The sequence below is a fragment of the Moschus berezovskii genome, chromosome 7 (genome assembly GCF_049115385.1).
Source record: "Moschus berezovskii isolate FMDL1 chromosome 7, NW_MosBer_1.0, whole genome shotgun sequence".
Taxonomy (NCBI): Eukaryota; Metazoa; Chordata; class Mammalia; order Artiodactyla; family Moschidae; genus Moschus; species Moschus berezovskii.
In genome coordinates, this window is record NC_142466.1 from 120064226 (window position 1) to 120076970 (window position 12745).

The 12745-nt window shown below is 40.9% G+C and overlaps 1 protein-coding gene across 1 annotated transcript in view; it reads left to right on the top strand.

The window, feature by feature from the left end:
* The window catches only part of SH3YL1 (SH3 and SYLF domain containing 1), a gene marked incomplete at its 5' end in the record, with an annotated part of 65060 nt that extends 62792 nt beyond the window's left edge, over positions 1-2268 (top strand). Inside the window, one exon of the mRNA XM_055427738.2 lies at positions 1473-2268. Within this exon, the coding sequence (XP_055283713.1) occupies positions 1473-1663 (191 nt within the window). The remainder of the gene's footprint in view (positions 1-1472) is intronic.
* Positions 2269-12745: the final 10477 nt, after the last annotated feature.

Here is a 12745-nt window from a genome sequence, read left to right on the forward strand (position 1 = left end):
TTTGTGACCCCATGAATCACAGCATGCCAGGCCTCCATGTCCATCACCAACTCCCGGAGTTCACTCAAACTCATGTCCACAGAGTCGGTGATGCCATCCAGCCATCTCATTCTCTGTTGTCCTTGTCTCCTCCCGCCCCCAATCCCTCCCAGCATCAGAGTCTTTTCCAATGAGTCAACTCGTTGCATGAGGTGGCCAAAGTATTGGAGTTTCAGATTTAGCATCAGTCCTTCCAGTGAACACCCAGGATCCATCTCCTTTAGAATGGACTGGTTGGATCTCCTTGCAGTCCAAGGGACTCTCAAGAGTCTTCTCCAGCACCACAGTTCAAAAGCATCAGTTCTTTGGCGATCAGCTTTCTTCACAGTCCACCTCTCACATCCATACATGACCATAGGAAAAACCATAGCCTTGACTAGACGGACCTTTGTTGGCAAAGTAATATCTCTGCTTTTTAATATACTATCTAGGTTGGTCATAACTTTCCTTCCAAGGAGTAAGTGTCTTTTAATTTCATGGCTGCAGTTGGCATCCACAGTGATTTTGGAGCCCAAAAAAATAAAGTCTGACACTGTTTCCACTGTTTCCCCATCTATTTCCCATGAAGTGATGGGACCAGATGCCATGATCTTTGTTTTCTGAATGTTGAGCTTCAAGCCAACCTTTTCACTCTCCTCTTTCACTTTCATCAAGAGGCTTTTGAGTTCTTCTTCACTTTCTGCCATAAGGGTGGTGTCATCTGCAAATCTGAGGTTATTGATATTTCTCCCGGCAATCTTGATTCCTGCTTGTGCTTCTTTCAGCCCAGTGTTCCTCATGATGTACTCTGCATATAAGTTAAACAAGCAGGGTGACAATATACAACCTTGACGTACTCCTTTTCCTATTTGGAACCAGTCTGTTGTTCCATGTCCAGTTCTAACTGTTGCTTCCTGACCTGCATACAGGTTTCTCAAGAGGCAGGTCAGGTGGTCTGGGATTCCCATCTCTTTCAGAATTTTCCACAGTTTATTGTGATCCACACAGTCAAAGGCTTTGGCATAGTCAGTGAAGCAGAAATAGATGTTTTTCTGGAACTCTCTTGCTTTCTCTTTTTTTTACCTAATAGTGTAATTAATTGAAACCACCATGACTATTCTATTAAAATAGGGAAAATGTAATAATATTATCTTATAGACTAGACAAAATTTAAGCAGTTATAACCACAGATATTTGCCAAACACATATTTAAGTATATAATAATGTGCAGTTTGACTTGTGTAATTTAGGAAATGTTATTACCAAATATTTGCTCTTTACCAAGAAAAGCATAAGGCTAATGATGTGACGAAACATCACAGACTGTGTGCTCTGGGCGCTGCTGGCCTCTGACACGAGAATCCCAAGCCCTGAGTTGCTGATTTATCTCTTCCCTTCACATACTTCCTGTTTTTCTCATAAAAATGTGAATAAATATTTTTTTCTTGTTTTAGGCAATTCAGACCAGCCCATAGAAGTGACAGCACTATATTCTTTTGAAGGACAACAGCCCGGAGATTTGAATTTTCAAGCTGGAGACAGAATCACAGTTATATCAAAAACAGAGTCACATTTCGATTGGTGGGAAGGAAAGCTTCGAGGTCAAACTGGCATTTTTCCAGCCAACTATGTTACCATGAATTAAAGTTTATATTATTTTGTTCTTTGAGAATTACAAAAAAATTTGTTCTACACTGGAGGGAATTATTATTCAGTTAAATAATGTTTAGTATAAATGTAAAGACACCTCTGTTTATTCCTTAAACTTTTATCCAGTATGTAAAAGATTTTGGTCTTATATATATATATGGTTAACTTACATATCTTTACTTTCCATTGATTTTTTATCACATATACTATTTAATAGTTAATATCACATTTTTCTTGTGTTCATTTTGAAACATACACTAAACATTTGATTTGGCTATGTATATGGTGACTTGATTGTATCTTGAGAACTAAGGATTAGGGCATGAATACCACTTCATATATTTGCAAAATGACTAGAAAAGAGTAAATCAGCTTAAATAGTATATTAAGTAATACTTAGAGTTGGAGATATTGACTAGAATAGTAATCCTTAACAATTATCTCTATATCTTCAAAAATTATATATGTATGAAAGGTTACAAAGAATTTCAAAGAAATTCAACTATGCATTAAAAAAGATGACATCTGTTAGGTTTCCTTCTTTATGAGGTGATGCCCGTTCATATGTAGCAGTAGAATAAAGTTATGTTGATATGGTTCCATTGTCTCCAAATGAATGTTTTTAAAATGCTAAGTTACTGTCTTGATTTTGTTTTTCTTATTTTCTTTTTGTAACCAGAGGTCTGTGGTTGTTCTGGAGGTTAAAATCCACCTCCACGACTGTGTTGCTAACTTTTTTTTTTTCAGTTTTCTTAACATGTAATTGACAAAATTGTAAAATATTTAAAGGGCACAGCATGATGACTTGAAACACATATGCATTGTGAAAGGATTCCCAGTTAATTAACATATCCATCATCTCACATATTTACTTCTTTAATGAGAACACAAGTTCTACTGTCTTAGCAAGTTTCCGTTATATAACACAATATTATCGACCATAGTCACATGCTGTACATTAGATCGCCAGAATGTATTGCTCATGGAAACTAGGAGTTTGTATCCTTTGACTTGTATCTCTTAATTTCTCCTCCTCCCAATCTCTGATAACCACCAGTCAACCCTCTGTCTCTATGAGTTTGACTTTGCAGATTCCCGCACGAGATCATACAGGCTTCCCAGGTGGCTCAGTGGTAAGGAATACTCCTGCCAAAGCAGGAGATACAAGAGACACAGTTTCGATCTCTGGGTCAGGAAGATCCCCCAGAGGAGGAAATGGCAACCCACTCTAATATTTGTGCCTGGAAAATTCCATGGACAGAGGAGACTGATGGGCTTCAGTTCATAGGGTTGCAAAGAGTTGGATACAACTGAGCACGCACACACACACACACACACACGAGATCATACAGTGTTTGTCTCTCAGAGAGACTGGCTTATTTCACTCAGCGCCATGCCCTCGAGGTCTGTCCACATTGTCAACAGTTCCAGGATTGCTTTTATTTATGTATACCATATGTTTTTGTCCATTCTTCTGTTGAAGGGCGCTTGGGACTTTTACAGATAGCTACGTGCCATCTGCAAACGCAGATAACCTTACTTCTTTTCCAGTTTGGATGCTTTTCATTTTTTTTTCCTTGCCTCATTGCTCTGGCTAAGGATTCCAGTACTAGGCTAAATAGAAGTGGTGACAATGGCATCCTGTTTGTTCCTGACCTTGGAGAGAAAGTTTTCGCTGCTGAGTATGATGTTAACTGTGGGCTGGTCGTATACGAGCTTGTTGTTTAATCTCTACTTTGTGAATTTTCCAGTTTTCTTCTTATTCTAGTTTCATAAAATGTAGTCAGAAAGATTCTTGATGCTATTTCAGTTTTCTTAACTTTATTAAGACCTGTTTTGTGCCTAACATAGGCCCTATCCTGGAGAATATTCCATGAGCACTTGAGAAGAATGTGTGTGCTGCTGCTGTTGGTCCAACATGTTTCTTAAGGACAGTGTTTTCTTACTGATTTTCTGTCTGGGTGATCTGTCTTTGGTGAAAGTGGGATATCAGAGTTCTACGCTATTACTATATTGCCATCTGTTTTTCCTTTCATGCCTGTTAATACGCGCTTTATATATTTAGGTGCCTCTATGCTGGAAAAGAGTCTGATCCTAGGAGGGATTGGGGGTGGGAGGAGACAGGGACGACAGAGAATGAGATGGCTGGATGGCATCACCGACTCGATGGACATGAGTTTGAGTGAACTGTGGGAGTTGGTGATGGACAGGGAGGCCTGGCGTGCTGTGATTCATGGGGTCTCAAAGAGTCGGACATGACTGAGCGACTGAACTGAACTGAACTGTACACAGAGAAGGCAATGGCACCCCACTCCAGTACTCTTGCCTGGAAAATCTCATGGACGGAGGAGCCTGGTAGGCTGTAGTCCATGGGGTCACGAAGAGTCGGACACAACTGAGCGACTTCACTTTCACTTTTCACTTTCATGCATTGGAGAAGGAAATGGCAACCCACTCTAGTGTTCTTGCCTGGAGAATCCCAGGGACGGGGGAGCCTGGTGGTCTGCCGTCTGTGGGGTCGCACGGAGTTGGACATGACTGAAGCGACTTAGCAGCAGCAGCAGCAGCATGCTGGGCATATAAGTATTTACAAATGCCATTGCCTCTTGTTGAATTGACCCCTTTGTCATTATATAATGACCTTCTTTGTTCTTATTATAGTATTTGGCTTAAACTCTATTTTTCCTGACATATGTATAGCTACCTCTGCTTTCTTTTTGTTTCCAGTTATGTGGAATATTTTTTCCATTCCTTCATTTTCAGTCTACATGTGTCCTTAAAGTTGAAGTGAGTCTCTTGCAGACAGCATATAGCTGAGTCTTTTTTTAAAAAAATCCACTTGTCCTCTCTAAGTGTTTTTATTAGAGAATGTAGTCTATTTATACTCTGGTAACTGATAGGTGAGTGAAGTCGCTCAGTCGTGTCCAACTCTTTGTGACCCCGTGGACTGTAGCCCACCAGGCTCCTCTGTCCACGGGACTCTCCAGGCAGGAACACTGGGGTGGGCTCCTCTGTCCACGGGATTCTCCAGGCAGGAACATGGGTGGGCTCCTCTGTCCACGGGATTCTCCAGGCAGGAACACTGGGGTGGGCTCCTCTGTCCACGGGACTCTCCAGGCAGGAACACGGGTGGGCTCCTCTGTCCACGGGATTCTCCAGGCAGGGACACGGGTGGGCTCCTCTGTCCACGGGACTCTCCAGGCAGGAGCACGAGTGGGCTCCTCTGTCCACGGGATTCTCCAGGCAGGGACACGGGTGGGCTCCTCTGTCCACGGGATTCTCCAGGCAGGGACACGGGTGGGCTCCTCTGTCCACGGGACTCTCCAGGCAGGAGCACGGGTGGGCTGCCATTTCCTGGACTCACTGTTGCCTTTGTTCGTCGTCCTCTGGTTGTCTTGCAGCCCCTTTGTTCCTATCTTCCGCTCTTCCTCTGTTTCTCTGTGATCTGATGAGTTTCTGTAGTGGAATGCTCATTCATTTTTTTTTGTATTTTGTGTAATGCTGTGGATTTTTGCTTTGTGGTTGCCATGAGGGCTTGCGTGACCCGTGTTTGTGAGTCTGTTTTTGGCTCATGACACTGCAGCACACATATCTTGGCTCTGCATGTTTACTGCCCCCTTCCCTTCATGGATCTTTAATGTTACGATGTGTCTCTTTTATCTGTGTATCCATCAGCAAATTCTTACAGTTATTTTAGCACTTTGTTATTTAACATTCATACTAGATTTATAAGTGAGTTAACCACCGCCACAGTTATAACAGTAGAGTATTCTGAATTTAATGCTAGACTTAGACTGTTCTCACAGCTTCCAGCTTCAATTTCTTGCCTCCACACAGCAGCCAAACAGTCCTCACACTCCAGTTTTTTTATCCTATTTTGTGATCTTATTGCCTTACATTTTATGCATAAATGTGTAGACTTTTTTAATAAAATAATTCTTAAGACATGGAAAAAGAAGAATAAAGACCCATATTATCATCACCCAGCAAGATATAAAACAAACTTCCTTTTCTAACTCAAAGATAATCACCATGCTGAATTAGCTATTTATTAATTCCATATATTTCTTTATATTTGTATTATTTATATATGTGTCCCTAAGCACTGTGTGGTATTGTCTTGCATACTTGAAAGCTTACAAAATTTAAACTTTAAAATTTTTTTGGATTATATTTGAATGTACTCATTTGCGATAAGATTATCAGAAATTATGATGTATACATTCAAGGAATTAAAAATATGTTGGAGAATTTCAACAGAAAGTTGACACTATAGGGAGAACTAAATGAAAAAAATCAGGAGTGAAAAAATAAACTAAGATTAAACAATAAATGGATTTAGCGGTAACTTAGACTCAGCAAATAGAGAATCATTGAACTGATGGCAGGTCTAAAGCATAGGGAGTTGAAAAAAGCTGAAAACACAGGAAAGACTTCTCTGCACATTTTCCCAAACTGATCGGATTACAAAAGTTTATGGTGTTCTTTACATGTAGCAGGGCAAGCAGTTCTTCTGACCTTTTTTTTTCCTTCTACAGGTTTCCCTGGCTGTTCTTTTTGCTTATGTTACATGTGATGGGGGCGGGAGGAGACGGGGACGACAGAGAATGAGATGGCTGGATGGCATCACCGACTCGATGGACATGAGTTTGAGTGAACTCCAGGAGTTGGTGATGGATAGGGAGGCCTGGTGTGCTGTGATTCACGGGGTTGCAAAGAGTCGGACACGACTGAGCGACTGAACTGAACTGAACATGTGAACTTGAATCAACTTAACCATCTTCAGGAAAATAGACTTACTATTTTTTAGTGACATTATATTAAATTATATTAATAATAAATGTATTAACATAAGGAAAATTATCCTTATGATGTTCGGTTGTCCAAAGAAAGGATAATGGGTGTCTTTGTATTTGTCCAAGTCTAGTGGAAACAGTGTCAGACTTTATTTTTTTGGGCTCCAAAATCACTGCAGATGCTGATTGCAGCCAGGAAATTAAAAGACGCTTACTCCTTGGAAGGAAAGTTATGACCAACCTAGATAGCATATTCAAAAGCAGAGATATTACTTTGCCAACAAAGGTCCGTCTAGTCAAGGCTATGGTTTTTCCCGTGGTCATGTATGGATGTGAGAGTTGGACTGTGAAGAAAGCTGATCACCGAAGAATTGATGCTTTTGAACTGTGGTGCTGGAGAAGACTCTTGCAAGTCCCTTGGACTGCAAGGAGATCCAACCAGTCCATCCTGAAGGAGACCAGTCCTGGGTGTTCATTGGAAGGACTGATGCTGAGGCTGAAACTCCAATACTTTGGCCACCTCATGCGAAGAGTTGACTCATTGGAAAAGACCCGGATGCTGGGAGGAATTGGGGGCAGGAGGAGAAGGGGATGACAGAGGATGAGATGGCTGGATGGCATCACCGACTCGATGGACATGAGTTTGGGTGAACTCTGGGAGTTGGTGATGGACAAGGAGGCCTGGTGTGCTGCGATTCATGGGATCGCAAAGAGTCAGACACGACTGAGTGACTGAACTGAACTGAATGTTGTCTTTACAAGTATTCTGAAGTTCTCACATGACACTTGCATAGTTCTGCTAAGTTTCCATCTTGGCATTTTATCACGTTTGTGGATATTTTAGTTTTGCATCTACCTACGTTAAATGTCTCAGCACTGCACTTGTTCATATGCTGCTCATTTCATCAAAACTCTTGAGGAGAAGATCAAGCCTTAAGCAGTTTTGTATTTTCAGTGCCCAGCAAAATTCTCTGTTACTGAATGAATTTCCATTTCTCAACTGAGAAAAAAAAAATAGAGGACAAGACAGTTAAACTGTTTGCCAAGACTCATGGACTTGTTAAGAACTGAAACTTAAAATACACTCTTCGGAGTCTATAGAAACACCGTGTGTTTAATAGGATTAAAAAAAAGCCTCCAACCATTACTCATATATCACAAGATATTTGTTTTATATCTAAGACTTCCCTAGAGCCAGCTTTTGTTTAAAAAAAAAAAAAGATAAACTTTTCTTTGTTCATCCAAGACATGCGTATTTCTTCAATATTATCTACAATTTGAAAGCTTTATCAAGAGTTTCAACCAGAATTGAGAATACTTCTTTTAAAAAAGCTAGATGCCTAAACACCTTTTGAGTTTTGTCTTTTGTCATCTGGAGTATTTTCTGTACTCTCTCTCTTCAATCTCAGTAATCTCATTTTCCTATTTAATTGCCATGTTAATTTATGGTCACACTGAATGGTTTGGCCTTTGGGACTCAACACTGCTGTCAGTCAGAGCTGCCCTTACAATCAGGTCAGTTCAGTTGCTCAGTCATGTCCAACTCATCGACCCCGTGGATGGCAGCACGCCAGTTGTCCCTGTCCATCACCAACTCCTGGAGCTCGCTCAAACTCAAGTCCATTGAGTCAGTGATGCCATCCAGCCATCTCATCCTCTGTCGTCCCCTTCTTCTCCTGCCCTCAATCTTTCCCAGCATCAGGGTCTTTTCCAATACGTCAGTTCTTCACATCAGGTGGCCAAAGTATTGGAGCTTCAGCTTCAGCATCAGTCCTTCCAATGAATATTCAGGATTGATTTCCTTTTGGATTGACTGGTTTGATCTCCTTGCAGTCCAAGGGACTCTCAAGAGTCTTCTCCAGCACCACAGTTCAAAGGCATCAGTTCTTTGGTGCTCAACTTTCTTTATGGTCCAAGTCTCACATCCATACATTACTGCTGGAAAAACCATAGCTTTGACTGTATAATAATACAGTCAAATAATGTAAAATAATGTCTCTGCTTTTTAAAATGCTGTTTCGATTGGTCATAGCTTTTCTTTCAAGGAGCAAGCATTTAGAGAGTCAATTCCTAGGCAGGTTGATAAAGGGGTCCCCAAGGAGGGGGAAAGGACAAAGGTTTTTTCCCTCTACATTCCTTAGGATTATATAACAATGTATCCTGCTTGAGGACAGTTTCTGGAAAAAACCTGCTGGCTAACCTGTAATCTTAAAATGTAAATTATGGGAGTGGGTCTAGTAAGGTCTTTACAACCTCCAGACATTCTTTTGATTCATTGTAATACGTAATTTAAAAGTATATAACTCCATTTCTAACACTCGCAAGGGGGTATTCTTTCTGCCCCCTTCTGATGTCTATGTCAGAAGCTTTCTCTCTCTTATACTTTAAAAAAACTTTATTACACAAAAGTTCTGAGTGATCAAGCCTTGGCTCTGGCCCCGGATTGAATTATTCTCCTCCAGAGGACAAGAATCCCAGCATCTTTCATGGTTCAGCACCAACCATTCAGCATCTTTTAATTTCATGGCTGCAGTCACCATGTGCAGTGATTTTGGAGCCCAAGAAAATAAAGTCTGTCGCTGTTTCCATTGTTTCCCCATCTATTTGCCATGAAGCAATGGGACCTGATGCCATAATCTTCGCTTTTTGAGTGTTGAGTTTTAATCCAACTTTTTCACTCTCCTCTTTCACTTTCATCAAGAGGCTCTTTAATTCCTCTTTGCTTTCTGCCCTAAGGGTGGTGTCATCTGCATATCTGAGGTTATTGATATTTCTCCTGGCCATCTTTTTTTCTTGTCTGTTATTTCCTATACATTTGCTAATTTTTTTCTTTTTTTAATTTATTTTTTAATTGAAGGATAATTGCCTTACTGAATTTTGTTGTTTTCTGTCAAACCTCAACATGAAACAGCCATTGGTATACATATATCCCCTCCCTCTTGAACCTCCGTCCCATCTCCCTCCCCCTCCCTCCCCTCTAGGTTGATACAGAGCCCCTGTTTGAGTTTCCTGAGCCACACAGCAAATCCCTGCTGGGATCTGTTTTACAGACGGTGAGGAGCGAGCCCGTGTCACCCTGTCCATACATCTCTCCCTCCCCCGCTCTCCCCGCGTCCACAGGCCAGCTCTCTATGTCTCTTTCTCGATCGCTGCCCTGCGAATAAACTCTTCAGCTCCGTCTCGCTAGATTCCGTCTATATGTGTTGCTGCTGCTGCTGCTGCTGAGTCGTGTCAGTCGTGTCCGACTCTGTGCAACCCCATAGACGGCAGCCCACCAGGATCCCCTGTCCCTGGGATTCTCCAGGCAAGAACACTGGAGTGGGTTGCCATTTCCTTCTCCAATGCGTGAAAGTGAAGTCGCTCAGTCGTGTCCAACCCTTAGCGACCCCACGGACTGCAGCCTACCAGGCTCCTCCATCCATGGGATTTTCTAGGCAAGAGTACTGGAGTGGCTTGCCATTGCCTTCTCCGATATATGTGTTAGTATATGATAATTATTTTTCTCTTTCTGACTCATTAGAACTGACTCAAGTGCATTCCATTTTATGACTGAGTGATATGCCATGCTTGGCTAGATAAAGCACAAGCTGGAATCTAGATTTCTGGGAGATATATCAATAACCTCAGATATGCAGATGACACCACCCTTATGGCAGAAAGTGGGGAAGAACTAAAGAGCCTCTTGATGAAAGTGAAAGAGGAGAGTGAAAAAGCTGGCTTAAAACTCAACATTCAAAAAACAAAGATCATGGCATCTGGTCCCATCACTTCATGGCAAATAGATGGGGAAATAATAGAAAGAGTGAGACTATTTTTCTGGGCTTCAAAATTACTGCAGATGTTTCCTGCAGCCATAAAATTAAAAGACGCTTGGTCATTGGAAGAAAAGCTATGACCAACCTAGACAGTATATTAAAAAGCAGAGACATTACTTAACCAACAAAGGTCCATCTACTCAAAGCTGTGCTTTTTCTAGTGGTCATGTATGGATGTGAGAGTTGGGCTATAAAGAAAGCTGAGCACCAAAGAATTGACACTTTTCAACTGTGGTGTTGAAGAAGACACTTGAGAGTCCCTGGATCTGCAAGGAGATCCAACCAGTCCATCCTAAAGGAGATCAGTCCTGGGTGTTCATTGGAAGGACTGATGCTGATGCTGAAGCTCCAGTACTTTGGCCACCTGATGAGAAGAACCTACTCATTGGAAAGGACCCTGATGCTGGGAAAGATTGAAGGCAGGAGGAGAAGGGAATGACAGAGGATGAGATGGTTGGATGGCATCACTGACTCGATGGATACAAGTTTGAGCAAGCTCTGGGAGTTGGTGATGGACAGGGAAGCCTGGCGTGCTGCAGTCCATTGGGTCACAGAGAGTCAGACACGACTGAGTGACTGAACTGAACTGAATATTCTGTTGTGTGTATGTACCACAACTTCTTTATCCATTCATCTGTCGATGGACATCTAGGTTGCTTCCATGTTCTAGCTATTGTAAATAGTGTTGGAATGACAATAGGACATGTATCATTTTCAATTTTTGCTTCCTCAGGGTATATGCTAGAAGTGGGATCGCTGGGTTATATGGTGGTTTTATTCCTAGTTTTTAAAGGAATCTCCATACCGTCTTCCATAGTGGCTGTATCAATTTACATTCCCACCAATAGTGCGAGAGTGTCCCCTTTCTCCACACTCTCTCCAGCATTTGTTGTTTGTAAACTTTTTGATGAGGGCCATTCTGACCAGTCTGAGGTGATATCTCATTGTAGTTTTGATTTGCCTTTCTTTAATAATGAGTGATGTTGAGCATTTTTTCATGTGTTTGCTAGCCATCTGTATATCTTCTTTGGAGAAATGTCTATTTAGGTCTTTTCCCCACTTTTTGATTGGGTTGTTTGTTTTTCTGGCGTTAAGTTGTATAAGCTACTTGTATATTTTGGAAATTAATCCTTTGTCAGTTGTTTCATTAGCTATGATTTTCTCCCATTCTGAGGGTTGTCTTTTCACCTTGTTTATAGTTCCTTTGCTGTGCAGAAGTTTTAAGTTTAATCAGGTCCCACTTGTTTACTTTTGTTTTTATTTCTAGGAGGTGGGTCCTAGAGGATCTTGCTTTGATTTATGTCATCGAGTGTTCTGCCTATGTTCTCCTCTAAGACTTCTATAGTTTGTGGTCTTACATTTAGGTCTTTAATCCATTTTGAGTTTATCTTTATGTATGGTGTTAGGAAGTGTTCTAATTTCATTCTTTTGCATATAGCTGTCCAGTTTCCCCAGCACCACTTACTGAAGAGGCTGTCTTTGCCCCATTGTATATTCTTGCCTCATTGGTCAAAAATAAGGTACCCATGGGTACATGGATTTATTTCTGGGCTTTCTACCTTGTTCCATTGGTCTATATTTCTGTTTTTGTGCCGGTACCATACTGTCTTGATGAGTGTAGCTTTGTAATATTAAACTGAAGTCAGGAAGGTTGATTCCTCCAGCTCCATTCTTCTTTCTGAAGACTGCTTTGCCGTTCGGGGTCTTTTGTGTTTCCATATGAATTGTGAAATTTTTTTGTTCTAGTTCTATGAAAAATACCATTGGTAATTTGATAGGGATCGAATTGAATCTGTAGGCTGTGTTTGGTAGTTTAGTCATTTTCACAATATTGTTTCTTCCAACCCAGGAACACAGAATATCTCGCCACCTGTTTATGCCACCTTTGATTTCTTTCATCAGTGTCTTATAATTTTCTGTATACGGTTCCTTTTTCTCCTTGGGTAAGTTTATTCCTAGATATTTTATTCTTTTTGTTGCAATGGTGAATGGGTTAATTCCTTAATTTCTCTTTCTGATTTTTCACTGTTTATAGGGATGCAAGTGATTTCTGTGTATTGATTTTGTATCCTGTGACTTTGCTAAATTCACTGATTAGCTCTAGTAATTTTCTGATAGTATTTTAGGTTTTTCTATATATAGTATTATGTCATCTGCAAACAGTGAGAGCTTTACTTCTTCTTTTCCAATCTGGATTCCTTTTTTCTTCTCATCTCTGATTGCTGTAGCTACAGCTTCCAGAACTATGTTGAATAGTGGTGAAGGTGGACACCCTTGTCGTGTTCCCTTGATCTTAGGGCGAATGCTTTCAGTTTCTTACCATTGAGAAGAATGTTTGCTGTGGGTTTATCAGATATGGCCTTTACTCTGTTGAGGTAGGTTCCTTCTGTGCCCATTTTTTGAAGCGTTTTAACCAAAAATGCATGCTGAACTTTGTCAAAGGCTTTTTCTGTATCTATTGAGATT